The sequence below is a fragment of the Symphodus melops genome (genome assembly GCF_947650265.1).
Source record: "Symphodus melops genome assembly, chromosome: 8".
NCBI classification, from domain to species: Eukaryota; Metazoa; Chordata; class Actinopteri; order Labriformes; family Labridae; genus Symphodus; species Symphodus melops.
This window is the reverse complement of record NC_136698.1, coordinates 15,437,780-15,462,742: the sequence shown is the minus strand read 5'-3', so window position 1 is coordinate 15,462,742 and position 24,963 is coordinate 15,437,780. Positions and strand designations below refer to the sequence as shown.

The 24,963-nt window shown below is 43.0% G+C and overlaps 1 protein-coding gene across 4 annotated transcripts; it reads left to right on the top strand.

Annotated features, from left to right (window-relative positions):
• The first annotated feature begins 1,723 nt into the window (after positions 1-1,723).
• Positions 1,724-24,896, top strand: dot1l (DOT1-like histone H3K79 methyltransferase). Of its 4 annotated transcripts, XR_013779648.1 has the most exons (29): positions 1,725-2,101; positions 7,222-7,265; positions 7,357-7,431; positions 7,690-7,753; positions 7,894-8,122; positions 8,297-8,391; positions 9,223-9,285; positions 9,391-9,446; positions 9,714-9,793; positions 10,982-11,050; positions 11,146-11,252; positions 11,760-11,801; positions 11,894-11,989; positions 12,132-12,354; positions 12,478-12,591; positions 13,219-13,310; positions 13,481-13,582; positions 14,885-15,022; positions 15,283-15,408; positions 15,632-16,074; positions 16,199-16,295; positions 16,405-16,551; positions 16,726-16,768; positions 16,960-17,582; positions 17,843-18,048; positions 18,179-18,252; positions 18,343-19,032; positions 19,775-20,588; positions 20,729-24,896. XR_013779648.1 is itself a non-coding variant. In XM_079349525.1 (28 exons), the coding sequence occupies exons 1-28, from the start codon at positions 2,021-2,023 to the stop codon at positions 20,425-20,427; spliced, it is 4,869 nt and encodes a 1,622-aa protein (XP_079205651.1). In that variant the 5' UTR covers positions 1,724-2,020; the 3' UTR covers positions 20,428-24,896. The 4 variants fall into 4 exon arrangements, 3 of the variants coding, with proteins under 3 accessions (XP_079205651.1, XP_079205650.1, XP_079205652.1); XM_079349525.1 differs by having other exon boundaries at positions 1,724-2,101; positions 12,135-12,354; positions 19,775-24,896; XM_079349524.1 differs by having other exon boundaries at positions 19,775-24,896.
• Positions 24,897-24,963: the final 67 nt, after the last annotated feature.

The window sequence follows — 24,963 nt, the reverse complement described above, 5'->3', positions numbered from 1 at the left end:
TTTAAAAGACAGAGGGTTTCAGCAGACCTGCGTGTTTGTTCCAGATATACAGAACACAGAAACTGAATGCTGCATCTCCTTGTTTGGTTCAGACTGGGGACAGATAGCAGACCTGTCCCAGAAGACCTGAGGGGTCTGGATGGTATATAGTTAAACCATTCAGCGCTTAATAAAACCAACAGTATTTTAATGTACTGTATTTTCTCTGAAAGACTGAGAGCCTGTGCAGACCTCAGTACTGGAGTATAAAGGAGCCAAATGCATTCATCATCCCCAAAGGTTAACATGGTATCTTTTATTCAGAAGAGAATAAATGTATCTTTTTGTATTTATGGTGCAGAAATGAAGACTCCAGTATTGTGAGTGCTTGTCTAAAGAGAGAGTCTCTGTTACGGATCTCTGCTTCTTGTACCTTGTGTGTGATACTGGATTATCCTCAAAAGACATGAAAAGGGCTTAGGGTTTATATTGATTCCTTTGAACTATAGTTTTACTTTTTAAATACTTTGTATTGGAAAACAAAGTTGGACTAATGTATGGCTCACATTAGCTTTTTTAACCTCAATTGTTTTCCATTTTTTAAAGTGGTCTTTACTTTGTGTTCATAGTTTTACAAGGGTAATTGTTAAAGGTATACAACATGTCTATGGGGTGTTATTATTGTTATACTATTCTACCAATGCATAATCATATTTAGGTTTGTGTGTATGAACATATAGGTGCAGCAAGTAAATGTCGAAGGTCAGCTTTGTCTTTTTTTTTTACAAGGTGATCAGTGTGATTGTTTGCTGATTAATGTCTATATGAACAAGTTAGTCTTTAAAACGTTTTTTTAACTTGTTTGTTCGAGCTGTCAGCATTTATACGCGGCTTGTTCTGTGGTTTAAATATCAGTTTTCCAATATGAGCTCAGAGTTTATTTGCCTTCATCTAAATAAATACATTTTCTTTACAACACAGTTCATATCAGTAACATCAAAATCCCCATTACAACAAGGAAAAACTCAATTTAGTATTGGCCCATTGTCCAGTTTACCTCTTGCTGCTGACTTTTTCCCCCCCTCATCACACACACACACAAGGGTAATCATCAACTTTAATCAGTATGAGCATTTCATATAAGCATGCCAGTTTTAGGACCCATGTGTTGTTCATACTGGCGCAAACTGATCTCTGCTACGTGATTAAAGCTGAACCTCTACTTGGTATAAAATAACTCAAAAGAGATGTGGGTTTACTCCATATACTTGTGAATATTACGGTCTACTCATATATTCAGTAACAAAATTCTTTCTACAGATAATTACGAAACAGGAAACCAAGTTGACAAACATTCTGCAACTTAGCAGCCACTGAACTTCCAGAAACTGGTGATTTTAACAATTACCAATATATAATATGAGGACTTATTGCATTGCTGAGGTAAATGAAATTGGTTTAACGATCGAAAGTCTTTGCTGCGTGAATTTAGTATTTAGCTTTTTCACAGGCCAGCCATGTTTAGGTGAGGCTAAACATCAGCTGTCTATTTATTTGCAGCTTAAAGTTGAACTTGTAGAGTTCGTGTCCTACGTTAGAGCCAACATATCTTTCGTTTTGAGCTGTAAAGAAGTGGTCATGTCGAGTACACTTCAGCCGTGGGCCGGATGGTGCTCACTCGTGAGCGCTGGCCCACGCGCTGAGCTCACGGGCCCGTCGGTGACGTCAGTGTCCCCCGTGCGCTCCCCTGCCATATATATATATATTCATGCCGGGCAAGATGGCGGCGTTGCGGACGAGGTGTTATCGCCAGTGGACATAAACTGGCATTATATTCACAAAAAAGAAAACTTAGACACATACATAATACACGTGACTGTTGTGTGTGTGTATTCAACGAGTAACTAGCGTCGACGTCTTTTTTTCATTTCAACCGTTTTGTTTTTTTTCTCCACAAAATGTTAACGTTCGCTCGCTAACCGACCAGCTGGCTAACAGAGAGCTAACAGGCTACCAGAGCCAAGCCGCCGTGAAGAGGAGGATGGGAGAAAAGCTGGAGCTCAAGCTCAAATCTCCGGTTGGAGCAGAACCTGCTGGCTATCCCTGGCCTTTACCAGTATATGTAAGTGTTCAATATATCAACCCAAACATTGTGATATTCAAATTACATGTCTCTGTTTGAGTCTTTGTTAGCTAACTGTCTGCTAACACTGGCTAGTAAGAAGGAGCCACGGCACGTTGGTCCGGTGAATCAGGTCATACTGGTCGTAATGGTGACAGATGTGGGCTACGATACTTACCGGATATTTGCTGTGTGTATTCTCCAGTGCTTCTATACATTATTCTTATAAATCTGAAACGGACACACTTGAACAGAGTAAAGGCTAACAGCAGTAAATAAGAGTGTTTGACCCAGATATTGACAGTGACACTCCGTAGTACACATTTAAAAACAGAAGTCCTGTCACCGGATTGTCCTGGATATGATTATTAATGTTCACACACCGTCTCACATGTTAGTGAACTAAGGACCGGTGTATCTGGATTGTTTCTGATACTTATTTCAGGACACACATCCTGATGTTATGAACTATGTATTTGTATGTCTGTGTCCGTGATGATCGATGCATCAATTACTAAACTACATTCATCCAGTGCTTTCATCAGGAGGATGGAAACCCACTCTTGTTTTTAGTATTGCTGTCTGTATACGTGAATTGGGTCCTTAGTCAGTGAAAGCCATGCTTGCCTTCATATTTCCATGTCGCATACTGTCAAGACGTCACCGGCTCGTCACGCCAAACTCTCGGAATAGGAACGGAAGCGGTGGCAAGTTTTGTGGTCTTTTTTTAAAAGGTGTATAAAGTTCTCTGAAACTTTCTATAGTGTTTGTGTGTGACGGTGAGTGTTGACAAAAAAACAACATTTTCAGTTACTGAGAATGACTAAAGGGGTATTTCTCAAAAACTCATCTCCACCCCACACTTTACGCAGACTAGTGATTTCAGTTCTATCTGTTAGTTTGTTTATCTCATGACTGTGTTATGAGCTGTGTTAGTTTCTAGTCACTGAGTCATTGCAGCCTATTGATGTAAAGAGCCATTCCTCTCTGCTTTGGCTGAGTTGACCCTCCCTTTACACACGGCTAGGGCCTGATAACACTCACACTATTATCTCGACCAGGATAAACACAAGAGCAGGCATGCCTGATAGATATTTATACTGGGACTACCTGTCACACACTGAATTAGAAACAGCCCATGGTCCTTCATGTGGAGTTCTGCAATATGGAGTCTATTCATGAAGCACTCTCCTCCTGTTTTCAAAGGGATACACTTCCTCTCTTTTCTCCCCTCCTCTTCTTGTCCATATGGTCAACTCTACAGGGAGGAGGGCCAAAAAGACTGCTTCCTTTCAGCAGTGCTATATTAATAGAATTCAAAAACACGTGCCTGTATTAACACACGTTTTGTTTTTGTTTTTTTTTCATGTTTGAATGACAGATTTTACCCTTTTTGAAATACTTTCTGCCCGCAATGCATCCCATGAAATGAAGGTTCATTCTTTACTCCCACAGAGCATTAAGATTTCTTATCTCACCCACAGAGCATGCACACAGGGCTTTCTGTGTTTTGATACACACAACATGGCTGTTCTTCTGGCTGTGGACTATAAGGCGTGCTGTTTCTGTAATGTAGCACCCAGAGTGAATCCCATAAAATGCTCTTTCTTTTTCCTCTGTGTGTGTGTGTCTGTCTCTCTCTCTCTCTCTTTCTTTCTCTCTGTTTCTCTCTCCATCTCGTACGCCAGTTCTCCACATATGTGCATCTGTAAATGCTTCCATATGAAGAGCACCTCTGGTGCGGTGCAGCTCTTAGTCCATCTGGTTCTGGGTGTAGGCACTAAGCAGGCCCACATAGCATTTGAAAGACACTGCGGCTAAAGAGCTGCTGGTTTGATGCTCTTTGTCGTTCTTAATCTATTACTACCACGGCTGCAGTTATGTAGTGGAGTTATTGGTCTCTCTAGTTCTTTGAATTCAGAAGTGATTGCAGCTCTAGACCAGAGAAAACAAAAGACCACTGTTATATTTGCTTTACTGCAGCCATGATTACAGAATTACTTTAAGACAGAGCCAGTAGATTTTTCCAAAAAAAAAAATATATATCCAATACAAAAGTAATGCTACTCAAGCTCCACCTATGGGTATACATGTGTGGTAGTGACTGTGCCTGCAGAGACATTTTCCTTTGCCTGTATTTTGATGATTTGTTTTGGTGGAAATGGGATGCTTCTACGGGGGGGGGGGAGCCGGTTTGTTTGGCCCAGCTAATGATAGTACACAGGAGATTTTCAGAGTGAATGAGATTCAAACAGGCGAACATGACGGACGTGGAAGAAGAGAGAATATAATCACGGTGAAGGACCTTTCAGTGCACACTGCTCTCTGCAGAACGCCATGCGGGTAAAACTTGTTCCAAAACGAGGGTGAACATTAGGCCGGCTTTCACCCGCAGACGCAGAGTTTGCCTGGTGATTCGTGTGCAGTCGCTCGCATTGTAGGTACAAGCAGTAAACATGCTCTCGGTGTCAGTCCTGTGACTGACTGGTGGGGACCTGTTCAGAAAGCAACCCACTTCTATCCAGTGACTGCAACGATCTGCTCCAGACAGAACCCCAACAACAGGATAAGCATTACAGATAAAGGGTGCACTTAGTTTGTTTGCCATCAAGAAAATTAGTCCTATTTTTCTAACAAGTAAGAGAAGTACACAGTTGTTACATGCAAGTCTGACTTTGTCATTTTAACGTAGAGGCAGCTTCGGCTACATGTTATGAGAGATGGACAGAGAGGAGGAGTCTTTAATGCGTCAGTATACCCACAGTGGGGAGAGAGGAGGGTCTCTGCTTCTTTTTGTTTGACTCTAGCGAGCAGACAGTGTTTATTTTTAGCACCCGCGCTGTGCTGGTGTTGCTGTGTGCAGTCTTTGTGTGAGCAGGTGACCTCCCCCCTCTACAGCTTCTCATTCCCTCACTCACAGCCTCTTTCATACACTTGCACGCCTTGTATAGCTTCACTTTTTGTAAAGTGTGAAATGTTATTGTGCTCTGGTATGTTAAAGATGGCTCGAAATTAACGCTGCAATACGAGCAACAAGTCCAGCTGTTACAAGTTACAGCCTGATACAGCGGCTGTAATTCAAATTCAGTGCTGCCAGAACTAGGCAGTCCTTTCCTGTTTAAGAATGCATATTTGAATCTGTGTGCATGCATGTTTGAGCGTTGCCGGAAGTTTTGCGTAGAAGTGGCGGGCAGTATTGAGCGGGAAGCTGGAGCTCCAAGCTGGGAGCTGTTTGCTGCTGTGCCAGGGCTCAAACAGCTGACAAATACCAGGCTAGCCCTCCCCTCGCCGGCCCCCACTTTCTGCCCCTCTCGCTTTCACTTTCTTTCCTTTCCACTCTGGTTTTCTCCTTTTTTGTTTTTTTCTTCCCCTGTCTTTTCCTTCCCTCCACCAGAGGCTCTCCTTGGCAGTGTACTGGTGCAGGAAACAGAAAGTGGGTCAGTGGGTCAGCTCAGGCAACAGGGCTCAGGCTGGATGCGCTCTGAGTGTAACTTGACTCCCATTACTCTAAGTGCGGCTCAGCGCACGCCAGCCGGATTGCTAACTATAGATCCCTGCATGAGATCGTTATTAAGTAACTGAGCAGAGTACATTTTTTAAAACAGGGTTTGGAGTAACCTGATTGAGCAAAATCTTGAAATAACTTTAGTGATTTAAAAAAAAAGTAACTCCTGATAAAAGTGAACTTAAAGCCACCAAGAGACATGTAAGACTTTATTAACTCTAAATTAGGAAAAGGGATTACTTTGCAAGCAGGTATTACATGACAGATGAGATGTTATTGTCTTTACATTCAAGATAGAACACAAAATATTTAAAACCATTTTTATTCAAATAGCTTTACCTCGACCTCAAGTGTGCATTTCCTACTTGTTGTTCGCTAGGAAACATGTTGATAAGTTGATTTGACTCTTTTTTTTTTTTGTCCGATGCTGTCACCTCTTGGCTGGAGGAATGATTAAAGTCATCAAACGTCTGAATGTTCTCCACACACTGAAACAAACCGTATCCGTGGCAGCAGCTGCTCCCAAACATCGTAACCAAGTCACATGCAAGACTTCTCAATTGTTTTTACAATCCGTCATCTATTCAGTCTAAACCTCGACATAAACAATAGTGATGTTGTGGATCATAAGTCCCGCGGTTTGGAATTGGATCAGATCAGTTTTTCAGATCAACCAAAAAGAAAAAAGGACATATGTAATTTAACTTCTCCCCTGTGTCCGTACTGTCTATCATCCCTACAGGTATAAAAAGCTCCATCAGCTTTCTTAACCCCATCAAACCTGGTCTAAAATGGTCTCCCAGACATTTCACCACTTATAACCACAATCATCAGTTCCTCCCTCCACTCCGATTCAGTCGCCCAAACACTGAAATTGGCAATCTTACGATCACTTTTGACATCAACTTTTCTTCTTTATCAACACGTCACCAAGCGCATTAGATCTGCCTTCTTCCAAAGACACAGCCTGCTTCCGCCCATTACTTCCCTTCTCTGCTGCTTATCCTGTCCAGACTCGACTTCATCCAAAATCCTTTTATGAAGTCAAATACATCTAGAACTCTGCTGCACGTCCGCTCACCCTCTCCTGTGATCATTTCACACCCTCTTCGATGGCTCCACCACTCTCACACCCCTTCCTGTAGCCTCTATTTTTTCCCCACGCCAACCTCTTGTCTCCACCTCTCAGAACCGAGCTTCTAAGCTGCAGGGGGACAGATCCGTCTCCATAGCTTACTCGGCTTCTCCAAAACATATTTCAGACTGCACATCCACAAGTCCTGTGGAATTGTGTTCAATGTTTTGATGTGTTTTGTTTCATAGTTTATTTATCTGACAAGTGTGTAACGGTGCCATGTTTGTTAGTTTGTTCTAACTTCATTTCCGAACAAAGTTTTCCCATTGAATGATAAGAGAAATATTAAAACCAGAGAGTCAAGCCGAGAAGTTTTGTGACACAATAAAGCCAAACTTCATAAAGGCTTAAACATTCATGCTGAGTCTGTTTTTAAAAGTGATGGTTCACGTTGAGGGGTCACTCTGAAAGCTGTTCTTTGTTTGTTGTTAAAGTCAATGAGTCGCACTGAGAGCTGTTTTCTATTTTGTCTGTTTTCAGGATAAACACCATGATGCAGCTCATGAAATCATCGAGACCATCCGGTAAGTAAACACACCCACGTTCACGCAGACTTTCAAGTGACTCCGTCAGTCGTTTGATCTGGTGATGGTTTTCTACACATTCTCCCTCTAGGTGGGTGTGCGAGGAGATTCCAGACCTCAAACTGGCGATGGAAAACTACGTTCTCATTGACTATGACACCAAGAGGTGAGCTCACCCTCTCAGTAAAACCCGTTTGTGTTACTGATACAGAAAAGCAAACAAACAGATGCACAACGAAGAACAAAGAGTATTAAGTTTATCTTGCCAGTCTTTCAAATAACAAGTCTAATTTTAGATTTCGATTAGGTTTGTTTATTGTGAACTCACACACTGTATAGTTTCAGTCATATAGGTGAGACAGGAAAGTGTGACTTCATTTATTACAAAGTAATGAATCGATTCGACATCTTCTACACCTCACAGCTTCGAGAGTATGCAGAGACTTTGTGACAAGTACAACAGGGCCATTGACAGCATTCACCAGCTGGTGAGTCCACATGTGACACTTTGTTTGTGTGAATGTGAAAACACCATTCGCTTTAACAACACCACATGTTTTTACTGCGTCTATATGAGTACGTCTTTGAATCTAAACTTTGCTAATAAATACATCTTCCCATATTCTAGTGGAAGGGGACGACTCAGCCGATGAAGCTGAACAAGCGTCCTTCAAACGGGCTGCTGAGACACATCCTGCAGCAGGTGTACAACCACTCAGTGACCGACCCAGAGAAGCTCAACAACTACGAGCCCTTCTCCCCTGAGGTGTACGGAGAAACCTCTTTCGACCTGGTGTCTCAGATCATCGACGAGATGGAAATGGTGGAAGATGACACCTTTGTTGACCTCGGCAGTGGTAAGTCTGCTGTTATTTTAGGATGTCATGGGGTTGTACAAAAGAATTGATCCATCTTTGCTTGAATATAGTACTGCAGATGCCACTGAGTAGAGAAAATGAAAAGTATTAAGTTAGGAACCAGGAAGCTTGGCAGCCAACATTTATTTGAACCCATTGTGTCTGTTTTTGTAGGAGTGGGACAGGTGGTGCTGCAGGTTGCAGCAGCAACCAACTGTAAACACTACTACGGTGTGGAGAAAGCAGACATTCCATCTAGCTATGCAGAGGTAACTATAGAAGTATCAGTTCATCCTTTCATTATTACCCTGTAGAAACACGCCCACACAGGCAACAACATACACAGAGAAGAGAGTTACCAAAAGTAACTGAACATAACCCTTCATGAGTACGTTATGTGGTGATTGAGGTATTTTACAACCATGTTAGCGGTCTTAAAAAAGCTTCCAGATATCACTTCACTGTTGTAAACATTGTGCATGAACAGTTAAAGCTAACTCCCTGCCAGTCATTAGAAAAGCTAGGTGTTAATTACTCAAGAAAAAGAGGAAGCTTTCAATCATACTGGATCATAACATGCTACCCTGTGCACCCACATTTGGCAGTTACAGGCAGCAGTAGTTCAGTCTGTAGCGACTCGAGTTGGGACCATACGTCCCGTTGTACTGCCGAGGATGCCCTTGAGCAAGGCGAACCCCCATCCGCTCTGTTGGCTCCCTGCGTAGCAGTGTGAAGCAGCACCACTCTGACATCTCTCCATTAATGCATGTCCACAGGTCCTGTTTGTGCATGTGACTCAGGTGTGTGTGTGTGTGTGTGTGTGTGTGTGTGTGTGTGTGTGTGTGTGTGTGTGTGTGTGTGTGTGTGTGTGTGTGTGTGTGTGTGTGTGTGTGTGTGTGTGTGTGTGTGTGTGTGTGTGTGTGTGTGTGTGTGTGTGTGTGTGTGTGTGTGTGTGTGTGTGTGTGTGGTCTCCAAATCAGAGTGTATACAAAGGAATTTCCCTTAATGATAATAACAATAATACTCCTTTACTGTAGTGCAACCTCAGGAAGGAAAGACAAACATGTTTTTGTAGACAAATCTTTTCCTTTTTCTTTCAGTCTATGGATAAAGAGTTTAAAAAGTGGATGAAATGGTATGGGAAGAAACATGGGGAGTACACAGTAAGTTGACTCTAAATGGAACATTTATTTATACAGCACACTGCACGATTTTGTTATTGTGTTCTTCAGGGTTTTTACTATACTTCTTTGCTCTGTGTTTTCCAGCTGGAGAAAGGGGACTTTCTGTCTGAAGAGTGGAGGGAAAGGATCGCCAACACAAGGTGATACTAAAAGAACATGTCGACAATTCCCACTTTATTTTTTTCCTATTCAAGAGGAATTTGTGTCTGTTTGTTAGTCTTTGCTGGTCTGAATGTAACACACATTGTTCATTATTTGGATGCATTCAGCATTTTATTCTACATAGCATCAGAACTTTGTTTCAACTCAAATATTTCTATCGCTAATGTTTTTTATGTCAAAATTGTTTTACATTGAACTCTGCCTCTAAAAGCTCTCTCTCGCTCTCTCTCTCTCTTGTTTTGCAGTATTATTTTTGTGAATAACTTTGCCTTTGGTCCAGAGGTTGATCACCAGCTGAAGGAGCGCTTTGCTAACATGAAGGAAGGTTAGTATTGTTCAGCTAATCATGATCATTTTTTTGGCCTCTTTGCCTTTTATCGGATCGGACGGCTTAAAAGTTGAGAGAAGCGAGGATGGGGATAACATGCACCAAAGGGCCAATGACAGATTTAAAACCAACAGCCGCTGCGATGAGGACTACACCCTGTATACACGGGGAGGTGCAACTTAAACGCCAGGCATCATGAAATCTTTTTCTTATCTGAAATTGTCCAATATTACCACAAGAAGCTCAAGTTGGGCTTGAAAGAGATGCTCATATAGAGCACTTGAATATTACTCAGAGCTCCTGTGAGCTGTCTTTCAACCATCAACGTAAAGATCTCCTATGAATGATACATTTGTCTGTTAAAAAACATTACAGTGAGCGATGGTGGCCTGGTGGTTAGTGCTGCTTCCATATTGGATACTTCTATGATACAAATAACATATAATACTGAATCTCATGCCATGGGTCCCTTAAATCTCAAAAGTATGTTAATGTTGACGTGTCTGTTGATGAGCTCCAACAAAAGGACCTTTTAATAATACCTCAGGAGACAAGAGATGAAAAAGTGTAAAGAAAGCTTTTGAATAGTGGGTGCTAAAAGCCTTTGATTCAGACCCTGTCAGTTTGTATAGAAAACATGTGGGCCTTCTGTTTGTAGCACTGAGAGTGACATCCTGACTCCCCTGGGGAAGATATTTCTTCAGCTGTTTGAATTGGGGATTAAATGAACAATGGGTGATGGTATCCAGTAACCACTGCGTCTTGTTTGATCCTACGATCTCACAATGTCTTTTTCAGTTTTAAATTCTTTGAAAACATTTTTTTTTTTTTTTAAAGATTTATTTGTGTGCTTTTGGTGCCTTTATCAGAGAGATAGGACAGTGGACAGAGATGGAAATCGGGGGGAGAGAGAGAGTGGGGATTGACATGTGGGAAAGGAGCCACAGGCTGGAGTCGAACCCGGGCCACTCCGTGTTGAGGACTATAGCCTCCTTATATGGGGACACGCTCACTAACCACTGTGCCTCCAGCGCCTCAGTTTTAAATTCTTGAGAGAACAACATGACTAACGTCTCTGTTGGATTACTGTCTTTAATTAAAAAAACAAATAAAACCATTTCTTCAGATGAATTCTCTCAATTTTTTACAAAAAACATTCTTTCTCTTTTCTTCTTTTTTTTCCAGGCGGGAAAATTGTATCCTCCAAACCTTTTGCACCTTTAAATTTTAGAATAAATAGTCGAAACTTGAGTGGTAAGTACCAGAATCTGTTTAGAATCCAATTTTTATTTTGTAATGCTTGTGCTTGTCATAGTTGTTTGACAAGATCATTTCTCTCTGTCCTGCAGATATTGGCACAATAATGCGTGTGGTGGAGCTCTCTCCACTCAGGGGCTCGGTGTCCTGGACTGGGAAGCCAGTTTCCTATTACCTGCATACCATAGACCGCACCATAGTAAGATTACTCTGCTTGACAGAATAAAAATGCTAAATAGCTGCAGAAGTAGAAGAAGCAAATTGTGTATTTCAGTCTAAATGTAATTAAAGACCAGAGGTCACCTCGACTCAAGAGAGAGACTGCTGTTCTAACAGCTGGTGTGATGAGTAGTCAGTCCCATGAGCAGAGGACACTGGGGTCGACACTAGATAACACTGATGTTATTACTGCTAGTAAGTGGCCTCTACCGTGCCTGTGGTTTTATTTGATGTTGTGTTGTAAATCAGTCTGTTTACTTTAAGGAATAGTAAACACTGCTTATAAGAGAAAATTGATTGCCGGTACTTTTAAAACAAGTTGTATAGTATCAAATGAACCCTGATGTCTTAATTTAAATTGGAATTTCTGAAACAAGATAGAAATAAAAAGGTCAATCTGAAAGTTGAAACCAAATGTCTTGTAGATGAACTTGGTTTAAAAGTTGTGGAATGGAAAGATTATACTTACACCTGTCTTGTCTTTCAGCTTGAAAACTATTTTGCTAGTCTCAAAAATCCTAAACTCAGGGTAAGTCATGTCATCTTCCGGATTAAATATGTATTATGTGCTTCATAGATTTCTGTATAAACCAGTTCATTTGACTCATCATCTTATAACAGGAAGAGCAAGAGGCAGCTAGGCGACGCCAACAGAAGGATACAAAGGACAGTAAGAGCAACAGCACCACTCCCACAAAACCCAAGGAACAAAACAAGGTAGAATATGCAAATATTTAGAAGACTTCACCTGGGATGCATTTCCTTGATTTGCCTATGTTGTGTGCCATTTTGCCACAGTATGTCTTCACACTGAGTGTGTGTTGAATGTATCCTGTGTGTTGGTCCCTATCTTTTGCAGCAGGACTCCTGCGGTGAGGAGGAGCGTCTGACTTTGGTGACAGTGGTCAAGCCCCCCGCCAAACCCAGAAGAGCCCGACTCCTGACCAAAGGTCGCAAGTTGAACAACAAGAAACGCGGTCGGCCCAAGAAAGCTGCCCCAGCCGCTGAGAAGAAAAATAAGAAGAACCAGAGCGCTTTGGATTTGCTGCATGCCAAGACCCTTTCTGCGGCCCCCCCTCAGGGTCAGATGGCACACACGCACACGCACACACACACACACACAGGAGATGTTACCTTTAGACTCTACCTGTTCTCTTTAAATATACACTGAATAGTTAGTCTAAATATAGCTCTTATGTTTACAGATGCATACCGGCCACCTCAGAGTCCCTTCTACCAGCTACCTCCCAAGGTCCAGCACTATCCCTCAACTCAACTGCTGATGAGCCAGACTCCTCCTGGTCTGCAACAACTTCTAGGTGAGCTCATGAACTCTCAGTAACAACATAAAAAAAATTGGCAAGTTGTGTATATTATTCCAGATCCCGTACAAGTCTTTATACAAAACAACATTGACCATCATCTGTTGGGAGCAGGAGCATGGCAGGCTTTTGACTATATGACACTTTATTAACGACAAGATTCATAAAGGTTTTTACAAGCTGCCAAGCTTCACCCAGTTCCCAAAAAAAGTACATACTCTTCAGGCTTCGACACAACAAACCAAGCTTATCCGACCGTTGGCTGGCTCAAATCCCTCCTCTTGTTAAGTAATGTATATACAGATAGCTGACATCACCTTAAACAGCAAAATGTTATAATGGAAGGAATAGTTAAAGGCTTTTTTAAACTGCCATATCTGATATATTTTTGATACATATGTTCAGTCTGCCAAAGCCCTTGCCTTCACTTATAAATCAGGGTCAAGTATGTAACGTATTAATAGGAGCCTATTTTACAAATGTCAAGGCAGGAGGACAGACACAATGCCTCTTCAGACACGGTAACATTATGACTGCATGCTATCACCCACACCTAATAATCAGTCCTCTTTTTATTGCTCTCTTGCTCCCTGTGTGGGGCACACATACTTCTTCTTTTTACAGATAACATCAAAGTTCAATACCTCCAGTTTATGGCCTACATGAAGACTCCCCAGTACCACTCCAACCTGCAGCAGCTTTTAGATCAGGAGAAGGTAATTCACACTGCCGTTAAACTCTTCGACTGTTTGCTACTGCAGCAGCACATTATCTACCGAAAAGAGGATCAGAAAGAAAGTCGTGTTGAATTTCATATTGAGTTGATTTTTTTTTTTGTGTTCAATTTGCATCTTACCTGCATTCTTGTGTTCCTTTCTGTCTTTAGCAAAAACACAGGGACCTGTCGGGACAGGCAGAGCAGCTCCACTTGGTCTGTCAGTCTCACAAGGACAAGATCAAAGGCCTCTTTCAGACCAAACTAGACGAGGTGTGAACATCTGCTCTTTTCTCTCTCTGTGTGTCCAGCTGTAAACACAGGCAACAAAATGACCTCTTCTAAAAGTGTCATACACATTTGTTAACTTTAGAGAAATTCAGTAGTTCTGTGTTTCTATTCTATGATGTATTTGAAGGACAGCCTAAATTGTTTTATTTCCATTTATATCCCGTTTGTAAATGAGTTTTTAAATAGACAGTAAACGTGTCAAATCATGATCCTTGTACACTTTTAATCTCCTGCTTTGTAATGATAACCAACATGTTTATTCACTATTAGGCTGTATGTCTGTCACTGATTTAAGACACAGAGGATATCTCTTGAGTGCTTTTACTCTTGCTCTTTTTTTGGGGGGGGGGGGGGGGTAAATGTGAACACAAACAGTGACTTTTCTCACTTGGGTTCCAACCTGAGGCCCCGTTTACACGGAGACGCTGTGACAGAAACGACTCCACTCCGGATTCGAAGTACAGACCGTCTACACGGCAGGTCTTGCCTGAGTGAAAACGATGTAGTTCTCACGTCTGGCCAGTAGTGGGCAGTGGAACTTTACAACGCCACGCACGCGACACTCACCAGTACAACCACTTCCTCCACAACATCCTCTATAGCGGCTAGTTCTCCCAAGTCTTACCCAAATGCTGCATATGGTCGCCCTGTGCTTGGGTAAAGGTTGAACAATTTGCCGCAAGTGTTCAATGCTCTTTTGGCGGCGACATACATGATGTATCAAATCAAGGTTCTGTTTATACAACGCGAATAGCTGCTGAAGCACATAGCACAAGCGAATCCGCCGCCATTGTTGTTTATGTTTGTTCTCGACTACTGCGCATGTCCAAATGTATGGAGGGAGGTGTGGTGAGGTCACCGACGCCATGTGAACGAAAGGCCAATCCGATACTCAACTGTTTCGTTTTACTGTCACAGCTTCTCCGTGTAAACGGGGCCTGATTTTCTCCTTCCAGCCTCTCAGTACTTTTTCAGCAGAAAGTCAAAGTGAGCAGGAAATAATCAGGGCAAATCTCCTCCAGTGAGGGGAAGGGGATGGTGAAAAGTTTTCCCTGCAATTGATGCACAACCATAGATTTGAATTCACACGATCGTTTCTCATCTTGATTCTGTTTACCCACATGTAGAGTTGATTTAAAGGCAAATATTCTTATTATAGCCATCACCGTTCCTTCGTCCGCCTCTTCCACGTCATTCTTTTTGCATCCCCCCCCGAAAGGCAGTCCTCCTGAAGTCCTTTTGAAATTTTTAATTATAAGAATTGCTTGTGTGTGTTGTTGGCAGCTGGGGGTGAAAGCCTTGACTGTGGAGGACCTGCTGCAGGCTCAGAAGGAGATATCAGCACACAATTGTCAGCTCAAAGAACAGACAAAGCAGCTCGAGAGAGACATGGCCTTGCTGAGGGACCACAGCCTTCTGCTGGTAAGTGCTCAGTGCTTGATGCTACATTTGTGTATTCTCCACCTTGTTACAACTGAACAGTACCATCCCCAGAGTCACATCTGTTGCCATTCATGCAGCTTTTCATTTGGTAGTGAAAGTTTTTTTTTTTTTTTTTTATAAACCTTTTTGAACTCTTTTTTTGCTCTGCACAGCCTCATACTTCGTGGAAATGTTTCTCAGTATTTCACTGCGCTGCCAGGCGAAATAACAATAAGCAATGTATCTTCATTGTTTTGCAGCTGAAGTCTCGATGTGAGGAGTTGAAGCTGGATTGGGGCTCTTTGTGTCTTGAGAGTTTGTTGAAAGAGAAGCAGGCACTACGCAGACAAATCTCTGAAAAACAGAAACACTGCCTGGAGCTGCAGGTATGTACAGTCCACCTTGTCAATTTATTGGATTCATTTTCTAAATTCAATATCTGTCCGCCACTCCACATATATATCAGTACTTTTTCTAAACTATGACTTCAATTTAGCTTTTGGAAAAGAGTTCAAGAATTGCTCTCATGAGCATGTTGCTAGATAGTTCAGCATTGCTGCAGAATGCCTGTTCACTTGTGTAATGGCTCCCCCTGGTGTCTGTTTTTAGATCAGCATTGTGGAGCTGGAGAAAAGTCAAAGGCAGCAGGAGCTGCTGCAGCTCAAATCCTCCTACAGCCCCTGTGATGGTTCCCCATACAGAAAGAGCCTAGAATCACGCTCTTCCACAGACATGGACTCCTCTAAGATTGGCTTGTCTTCAGCACCAGCTTTCAATGGCGTCAGCCCGGAGCTGTCTATCAACGGCACCAGCTCACCCTGTTTCGACAGAGCCAACACCAAGGGGGAGCTTCTGTCTCGTTACCTAACCATTTCTCCGGACCATGAGATTGTACCTGCCTCCACTGATGCCCGGCAGAGGCAGCAAAGTTTCTCCCACGCTCTTCCTGATTACACACGCTTCTCCCCCGCCAAGATTGCTTTGCGGAGGCACCTGAACCAGGACTCTACTGCCTCTGCTCACCTGAGAGCTCCAGGGCTGACCACACACAGGTCTGTAGGCACTCAGAGATTCCAGTTTTTAAAATTGCACTCATACTTTTTTTTTATCATGTCTCCAAGTTACTACCTGTGGTGACAGACACTTAAAATATTGAAATCCTTTTTGTTATTTTAGGGAAATGGCTGGTGTTAATTCTCTACATGGAGCCAAACAGAACTGTTCCTCTCCCTGTGTGTCTGATGCTCAGAGTACTCCTAAAGGTTCTGAGAGGGTACGTTTTTAACCTTTTTTTTTCCTGTCTGGACCACCGTTGCCTACTTTCCTTGCAGGGTAATCCTCTCACTGTTAACACACCATTTTCCATTGCTCTCTGCATACAGGGTAAGGAGAGGAGCCCGTCTTCTCAGGGTGACAACAGCATCACAAGCCTTCCTATAAGTATCCCTCTGAGCACTGTCCACCCAAGTAAACTCCCAGTAAGCATCCCCCTAGCCAGTGTGGTGCTGCCCAGTCGTGCTGAGAGACTGGTGAGTACATACCGTATCATGAAAGTACTTTAGCATTACAATTCTACAGTGACGCACTACATTAGTCTCCTGCGCTGCTACGAGCATAATTGTGTTTTTTTTAGTTTTGTAAATGTCGCTTCTTCTTCTTTTTTGACGCTTGTTCTGATCAGTTCTCTGCATTAATTATTTCAGAGAAGTACTCCAAGTCCCGTGTCTCAGACAGGTCAGACAAATGGTAAGGATTACTCTCCATTGATTTATATTTGTTGCTCAAATATTGCAATTAGTGTTATTACATAGGAATGGACTATCACGTTCTATGGCTAATAAAGAGCACAGCATGCATTTTACAGTAAATCTGTACTAAATTATACTATAGTTTTAATTCTGCTCTTTTAACTGTAAAACCATTTGGTCCCTGTGTAGGATATTCATCCAGCTCAGGGCTGATGAACGGAGGGTCCCATCCTGAGGACCATAATGGTGCTTCTTCATCATCACCTCCACACAACCACGGTCTTCTGACAGGACCAATGGGCCGAGGAGGTCACATCCAGAGCCCCCCACTCAGCACTGGAGGGGTGCTCCAGTATGCGGACGGGCCCCCGAGGATCCTTTCTGAAGATGGTCTGGATCAACAGGGAGGTGAATCGGACATGGAGCCTCAGGACAATGAAATGCGAAGGAGGATCTTCTTCTCTTCCTCCTCGTCTTCTTCCTCGTCTTCCTCTTCGTCAGGCAGCGCAGGCGGAGGATCACGCCTCCTCCACCACCACACCTGCAACTCAACCAAGCAGGGATACCACAATAACCATGGAAACCACCACCACCACCAGTCCCCCGGCATGCAGCACACCCACCAACCCACACACACGTCGTCATCGCAATCCTCTCACAACCTCGGACATCAGGAAGGACGGAAGCGAGGGAAGAGGAAGCGTAACTCAGCTGTGTCCGTCACAGCCAGCGGATCCCCGAAGAGGAGGACATTTCCTGGACTCTGCTCAAACAACCACTCCTCCGGATCGCCACTGAACATTAACTCCATGGTGAGTCACCAAAAGCGTAACAAGAAAAAAATTGACAGGAACCTGAGTTTTAGAATGAATACAATTTGTGCTGTATTATTTGATGAAAGTGCATTTTCTATCAGCAGTTACTGGTTCAGATGAGCTTAGTCTGTAATCCATGCATCCTATATTCTTCTGTGGATCAACTCAATGGGATGAGATTGCTATCACATTGTCAAAATCTTGTCATCTTGTCGTCATGTCATCGTGTGAAACCCGCGTGGTCTTTGTCCTAACAGGTGAACAACATCAACCAGCCTCTGGAGATCTCTGCCATCTCCTCCCCTGAACAATCGAGTCGTAGCCCCAGCAGGCTTGACCTAGACCAGCCTCCCATCTTAAAGAGAGAGCGCCCCCTGGAGCTCAATGGAACATGTCGTTACTCTTCAGCGCCGAGCTCTGACGACGACGACTCGGGATACCCTGCTGACAGCTCCAGTTCACGGTAATACATTCAAAATCACTTTTCAGAGCTGTCTGCTGACTGCTGCTCTTTGTGCATATATTAGAGCTCAAACATGATGTTAACCCCTGTTGTTGGTTTATTTGATTGTTGATTTGTTCTTTTTCACTAGAATTGAAAGAAAGATTGCCACTATATCCTTGGATGGCAGAGATGGACCTGGCAGACTAGGGGATGGTGAAAGAGGTATACAAAAAAGGAAATAACCCTTGTTATTAAACCACAGCGTTGCACTGACTATTTTGTAAAAACGCTTTTCTGTTTTTTCTCCACCAGGCCGGAAATCTGGCAGCAGTAGTGGTAACAGCACGGGCAGTGAGGCCTCCACCTCCTCCTCCTCCTCTATGTCCTCCACTAGCAAGTGGAAATCCACCTTTTCACCCATTTCTGACCCCAAGCAACCCAACTTAGACCTGAGACAGGGGGGCTCTCCATTTGGCATGGGGGGATCGGGCCGCGGCACAGACTCCGATTCTGACCACAAACAACAGCATCAGCAGTTGAGGCGAGGTAGCGATGGAGAATTGTCCAGCTACATGACCTCCAACCCCTTCCTGAGTCAGGAGGTAGGGACACGGGGTGGAGGCAGCAGTGGTGGGGGTGGTTCACAGGGAGGCGGTGGTTCGGACCAGCGACAGGCCCTCCAAAAGCAGAAAGGCCCTCGTGACTGGGATCTGAAGACGAGCGCCAGTCAGAACCTCTTCATCTCTGCTGCTGCCGGCAGCGGGGGAGGTATTCTGAGCGGGAAGGTAGGAGAAAGTCCTGTAGCAGTTTCCTCAACCACAGGGTCCTCTGTGGGACAGTACCTCGCGTCTCAGTTTCCACTCGGAGGGACCTCAGTCTTACAGTCCCTGTTTGGGGCCCAGACAGGCGGACCCACGGTGAGTGGGACCGCAAGACTCGTCAACGGACACTCGGCCCTGGGAAGCTTCTCCAGTGTAGGGCTGGCAGGGGGAGCGGCTGGAGGTGAGCGTCACTAACAAACTGATAATGTAGTTTGACCCAAAGTTGTTGAGAGGTCTTAATCTTAGCCTGGGGTCATCGAGATGTTAGAGTGAGAATCTAGGGGAAAGGGCCTGCGAACAGAGCCGGGTAAGTGGGAGGTCCAGTGCTGCTGTCTTTGTGTCTGCATCGCTGAAAGTTTGAATGATTGACTCTCTGAGATGCCTCGCTTTGACATGTACTGGCTGCTTGAGCGCTGCAGTCGGAAACACCCCTGGAAAATGTTGCATGTTAAAATACCAACAAAAAAAAAGGAAAAGTATTTAAAATGAAAGGTAAATAGACAAATTTGACCCAAAAATGTTCCTTTAAAAATCTGTGATTTACCTTGAGAAATAACATTTTACATCATGATTACATTACTAAGTGGTTATTTTCTGTGGGTGTATCTGTTTGAGTTGTATGTCAGAGTCATTTCACTTGCAAGCAAAAAAACAAAACAAAACAGTAACAATATAGTTTACTAAAGAGTTGCCAAACCAATCTGATTTAATTCAACTCAAAGTGGAGTGACTCTCTTTGCTTTCTGTGTGCTTGTCAAAGACTTGCTTGGCGCTATGCACAACCTGGCTCAGTCCCTCCTTCTCTCTTTGTCCCTTCTTCTTGCTCTCTTTGCCACTTCTGTCTGCTCTGTCCCCCCCCCCCCCCCTCGTCTCCACTCTCTCGCCCCTTCCCCCTCCCTCCATCTCTGCTGTATGATTTGCAGGTATATTTCACCACGTGGTTCCCACAGTGTCCTCCCATCAGTTTGGGGCAACGTTGCCCACCTCTGGAGGCCTCAGCTCTCTGCTCAGTCTCTCCTCCTCTTCCTCCACCTCCTCCCAGCAGCACACCACACCCCAGCCAGCCTCCACGCGCTTGGTCCCCGTATCCTCACCTCTTCCCCTCTCAATGTCACAGGCCCAGCACAGCCGCATCCAGTCTGTCTTGCACAGCCCTTCTCCTCCCACACTCTCCCTCCCCCCTCCTCCACCACTGCACAGTGCTCCCTCCTCATCGAACTCCTCAACAACCACTCACTCTGATGCCGCACCATCTTCTCGATCAGACTCCCTCCACTCCTCCCGTCTGGCCCACCACCAGAGAGCGCAGTCATCCCTCTCTCTCTCCATCTCCTCCTCTGCCTCCTCCGCTTCCGTTTCTCCTGCCGCAGCTACCGCTTCCCACTCCTCCTCTTCCTCTCTGTCCACCTCCTCCTCCTCCTCCTCCTCGTCTCGTCCATTCACAGTGCACTACTCCCCTCGACTGCCCCCTCCACCAACAGCCAGCAGCTCAGGTGGTGGTGGGAGCATGTGGAGGACTCAGAGCATGCATGGTACCCACACCACCTCCCAGCTCCCCGGCTCCCGACCTAGATAGGATTTGGGAGTGAGCGGAAGGCGGGAGGATGGAGAGGGAAGGGCAATCAGGGTGGAAAAGAGGGAGAGAATGAGAAAAAGAGACTGGTAGGGAGTGAAAGACACAGGATATCTGTTTTATTTTTCCTGTGCTCCCACTCGCTGTTGTTCGGATTGAACAAGGTAAGTCACCTCTCGTAGCTGTAGTTTCAAAGTATAAAAATTCTACTGGGTGATCATCACTGACAAGATTGCTTACTGTTTTTATTGTTTTAGTAAAAGCTGAACTCATGAGTTTTCTTCTCATTTTTCTGACCTTTCAGGTAATTGATGGAAACTACCTCAACATGAAGTAAACTATGCAAATGTCCAGGTGTGGACCAGGGCACTCTCCTCACTCACAGGTGCTTCAAAACATCTCCGCTACCCAACTGCCTCCAAGACAGACTTCTGTTCTGGGAACTCTTTCATACAGATGAACACACAGTGTCACACACACACACACACACACACACACACACACACACTTACCACCACTATGGTCACCTTGAGCAGAATTCACTTAGTACTGGTCATTTCTCCGTGTGAAGTGTGAAATGTATGAAAATCACTGCTGGCTGCTCCAGAACGGAATTAACATGCGTTTAACCTGAAGGTGCTCGATGCTGTGGTAGTTTTTTTTTGTTTGTTTGTTTTATTTTTTGTTTGTTTGTTTTATTTTTTAACATCTCTATCATAGCAGCTTATTTTCTGCCAGCAAAATCCTCAATGTTTTCAATCAATAATGTTCCACCTAACAACAGATTGAAGCACAAGTTTCAATTTTTCGAGCTTGATCTTAAACCTCCAAAGCATCATGGTTCACAAACCAGTTGGTTGGACTCTGCTCAGATGTCAGGCAGTTTGATGTCTCTACATGGACTCTCTCTCCCTCCTCCTTTGGTTAAATTCAATTCTTGTTGCAACATTATAAATATGAATCAAGATGAGGAACGTTTGGTCTATCTTCACACTGGATAAAAGACACAGCAACACACAGAGCTGAAGATGTACAAGTCCTGGCAGCATCACAGATACCCAAAACAAGTCACGTTAATGATTTTCAATATTTAAAAGTAAAAAATTTATAATTCACTTAACTTAAAACAAAAAAACAACACATTGAAAAATTCTGTCCTCACTGCTCTGTTTGCCAAAAAGCAGATTTCTTTTGGAGAAACTGGTGTTAAACCAGTTGCACTTACATTCTGAGTGGTGAAAATAACTTTCCCTTTGCTTTAGTGTTTTCATTCTGATATCACATGAAAAAAAAATCTGTGGAAGTTTCCAGGTCTGCTTGAGTAAGGAGCAATTGGTCATATTTAACCTTCTCTGAATGAGTGAACTGTAGATTAAAGAATGTGGAAACATGCGTGTACATTAAAATAATGTAGCTCAGCCTGACTTTGAACATTTGGTGACAAAGCGACATCCCACAGCTTGTGAAACTGAATCGAAGACGAGTGCATCTTCATGTATAAAAAACAAACAAACCTGAAACTCATTTACTGAGATGGTGCTCTCTGTTGACATCGTCGACCTCTCTGTGGTAGACGCGTAGTGTTATCAAACAGTTTAGGCTACACTGTTTTATGCTTTGTTGACCTGAACCCAGGTAAAAAAAAACAAAAAACATTCAGTCAATTCAAAGTCATTCAGCTCTTTCTATTTATTAACGCTTTCTTCAAATTTGGTAAATTACACTACCATGTGGGAAACAATTACTGCAGGAATTTTTAACTCTTAAGCTAATCTTGTTTCTATTTATCTCTGCTGTCGGAAAATCCAGTTTTAAGTAAATACTTGAGACTCGAGTGTTGACACGTTTGTGGACTAATACTGTGTTAAGTTCAAACACGCACACACTCATGCATGCAACTCCTCACACACTGAGAAACCATGAACCAGAACCACATTGAACTACTGGACCCTTCACACCTTTTTGTTTGCTTTTTGTAATGTGTTTTTTGTAAATAATGTTTTTACTGTGAATGTGATACATTCTCTGTATAGATGTGTATAATTTAGATGATTATATTTATGCTGTCAGTCTATTAATTTGCCTTGTTTGTTTTTGTTCTCTTTTGTTTTTAAAATCCAGAAATGTGTTGACATCGTAGAATGCAATAGTGTGTGTACTTGACTCACAGTCTGAAAACAATGGTGCTACATTTGGACTGTTTCTGATCTTATTTATTCTGCAGTGAAAACATCAAAAACAAATGGAATACTTGGTGCTGTACACAGGGACTTTTTTTTTTTAGAGCTGTTTTATTTTTGGGGGGGGGGGGGTTGGGGGCATTTCCTTTCTGATATTTCAAAACTGCTATTGTCTGGTTCTTTGAATGCCTACTGTACACCTGTAGACACCACCTTAAAGATAAAACTACTCTGTGACAGCCGGCCAGAGTGCGAGGAGACGCGTCGTTCATGTTTCTCACACAGCAGGTGGAAAAGTTGTCGGAGAACAAGACGCACTGTTTTTGTACATAACTCTCTGGTTTCCCCTTTTTTCTCTCTCCATCATAAACAGAAAGGTATATAAATATCTATATACAGTCTACATATATATATATATATATATATGGGTATATCTATAAGTGAATAGAAATATTTGGTGCTGGCAATGTGACCTTAAACTCAAACTGTTAAACGAGTGGCTCGAGGCCAAGCAGTGTGAAGCTTTGACTCCACAGGCTTTTAACAGATGGTGCCTGCAACAACACAGTGACACAACAGCATCTGAATCCTTTTGACTCACCCATCAGAACTAGAGACACACTTACACACACTTAAACACACAGGAGACTTGACGAGTCGTTATCACATCTGTTTCCATTTCTTTTATACCAACCTAGACTCTTTAGGAATAATGGTGCTTCTGTTTCCAAACAATTGCAATTTGAATTTTACAAACTCGAATGGTGCACAAAAAACTACATGTGATCCTCTTACACATACTGTCTTCAGATGTCTTACTGGCAAGGCTCTACTACCTTGCAGTGTAAGGATTTGTGTATTTGCCAAGATGTAAAACACTTGTGTTAAGATGTATGTGAGCAGCCAAGCTTCCCTTTTTTCTCTGACAGTGGGAATACACTTAGTCTGTGTGTGTGCTTTGTTTTCCCACTAGCTGGTGCATATCTAAGGGAAGATTAGACTAATAATGAAAGCTTTATTGTCCTGTCCTGTGCACTCTGCAGAAGTGTTTCACCTACAAGTGTTTAGGTGAAAAGCAGAACTTCATATTAGAACATACTTAGTCTATTTGTTACCAGCAATGAGAGCTCTTTTGTAATTATTTAATTATTGTTAATGCTGTTTTGATTTTCTTACTCTTGGTGTTTGATACGATCGCAGTTACATGTTGAGCTTTGAATTGTCTTCAGATTTCTGTCCGTTTTTAATACTACTAGTCAGAGAAACAGCACGGTGCTCTCCTTCACTTAAAACAAGGAAATTGCAGCTATTGATCAATACTACTCTTCTCCTATTTTGCTGCAGGGTTTTATGGGTAAATAATCCTCAACACAAGTTTGCCTGATGGTTTTCTCCAATCCCGATTGGCGGTGTTGTGTGTATGTGCGTGTGAGAATAGTTTTTGGAAATGGTTGAGATTACATTAATTACAGACTTCAACCTGTTTTCTAGCTTCTTGTACAATCAGTCAAAGGGGTGAGGTGCTGTTATTAAAGTCCTTTGGTGTACATGAGATTTTGAATTAAAGCTTCTATGCAGATCTCCAGCGTGCTAGAATCTGGCACATTAATGTCAATCTGTGAGCACTTTGCACTCGAGGCTGTTTACCCTTAATCCTGCCAAAGGTCTTAACTCAGGAACTTCCCTTGAAATGATGTAAACAACTTTATTCAAACTACTGCATGTCACAAATGTTTTCCCCATCTTGTGGCATTATGAAGTCCCTTTTTTTTTAACCCAACTCAGGACCAGTAAATCCTCTCAGTAAGTGAATTTCAAGGCAAAAACTACTTGGTGGTCTTGTCAGATTTCCTCAAATCAATTCTCACTGTCACATACATGCAGCCTGTCCGGTGAGATCCAGCTTTATGAGTTGGTTTGAATCTTGAGAAGCTGTAAAACCGCTGCGACTTTCAGCATCTTCCTCATCTCATGAATGCCTCTGTCTTTTTCTGTCTCTAAAAAGGAGGCTCACTGTCCTGTGTTTGGATTACTCCTGTCTGCAGAGTAAACTAGCACTGGACACGTGAGCTAAAGTTTGTGTATAGTGAACTCTGATTGATGAAGCCAGGGCAGGTTTGAGGTGCAATAACGGCAGACCTACTTTCCAAAAGGCCCGGGGTATTCATGATAAAATTGTAACTGTTTGGTGTTGGTGCTTTTATCCTAAGATGTTAAAATGAAACAAATGGAGTTAATGTTTTTTCCCTGCATTTTATGATTAATAATAAAATGTTTCTTATAATATTTGAATTGAGCTTGTTGTGTGTGGTGGAGTGTATGTCTGGTAAGAGAAGAAAGTGAAGACCGTCTTTTATCC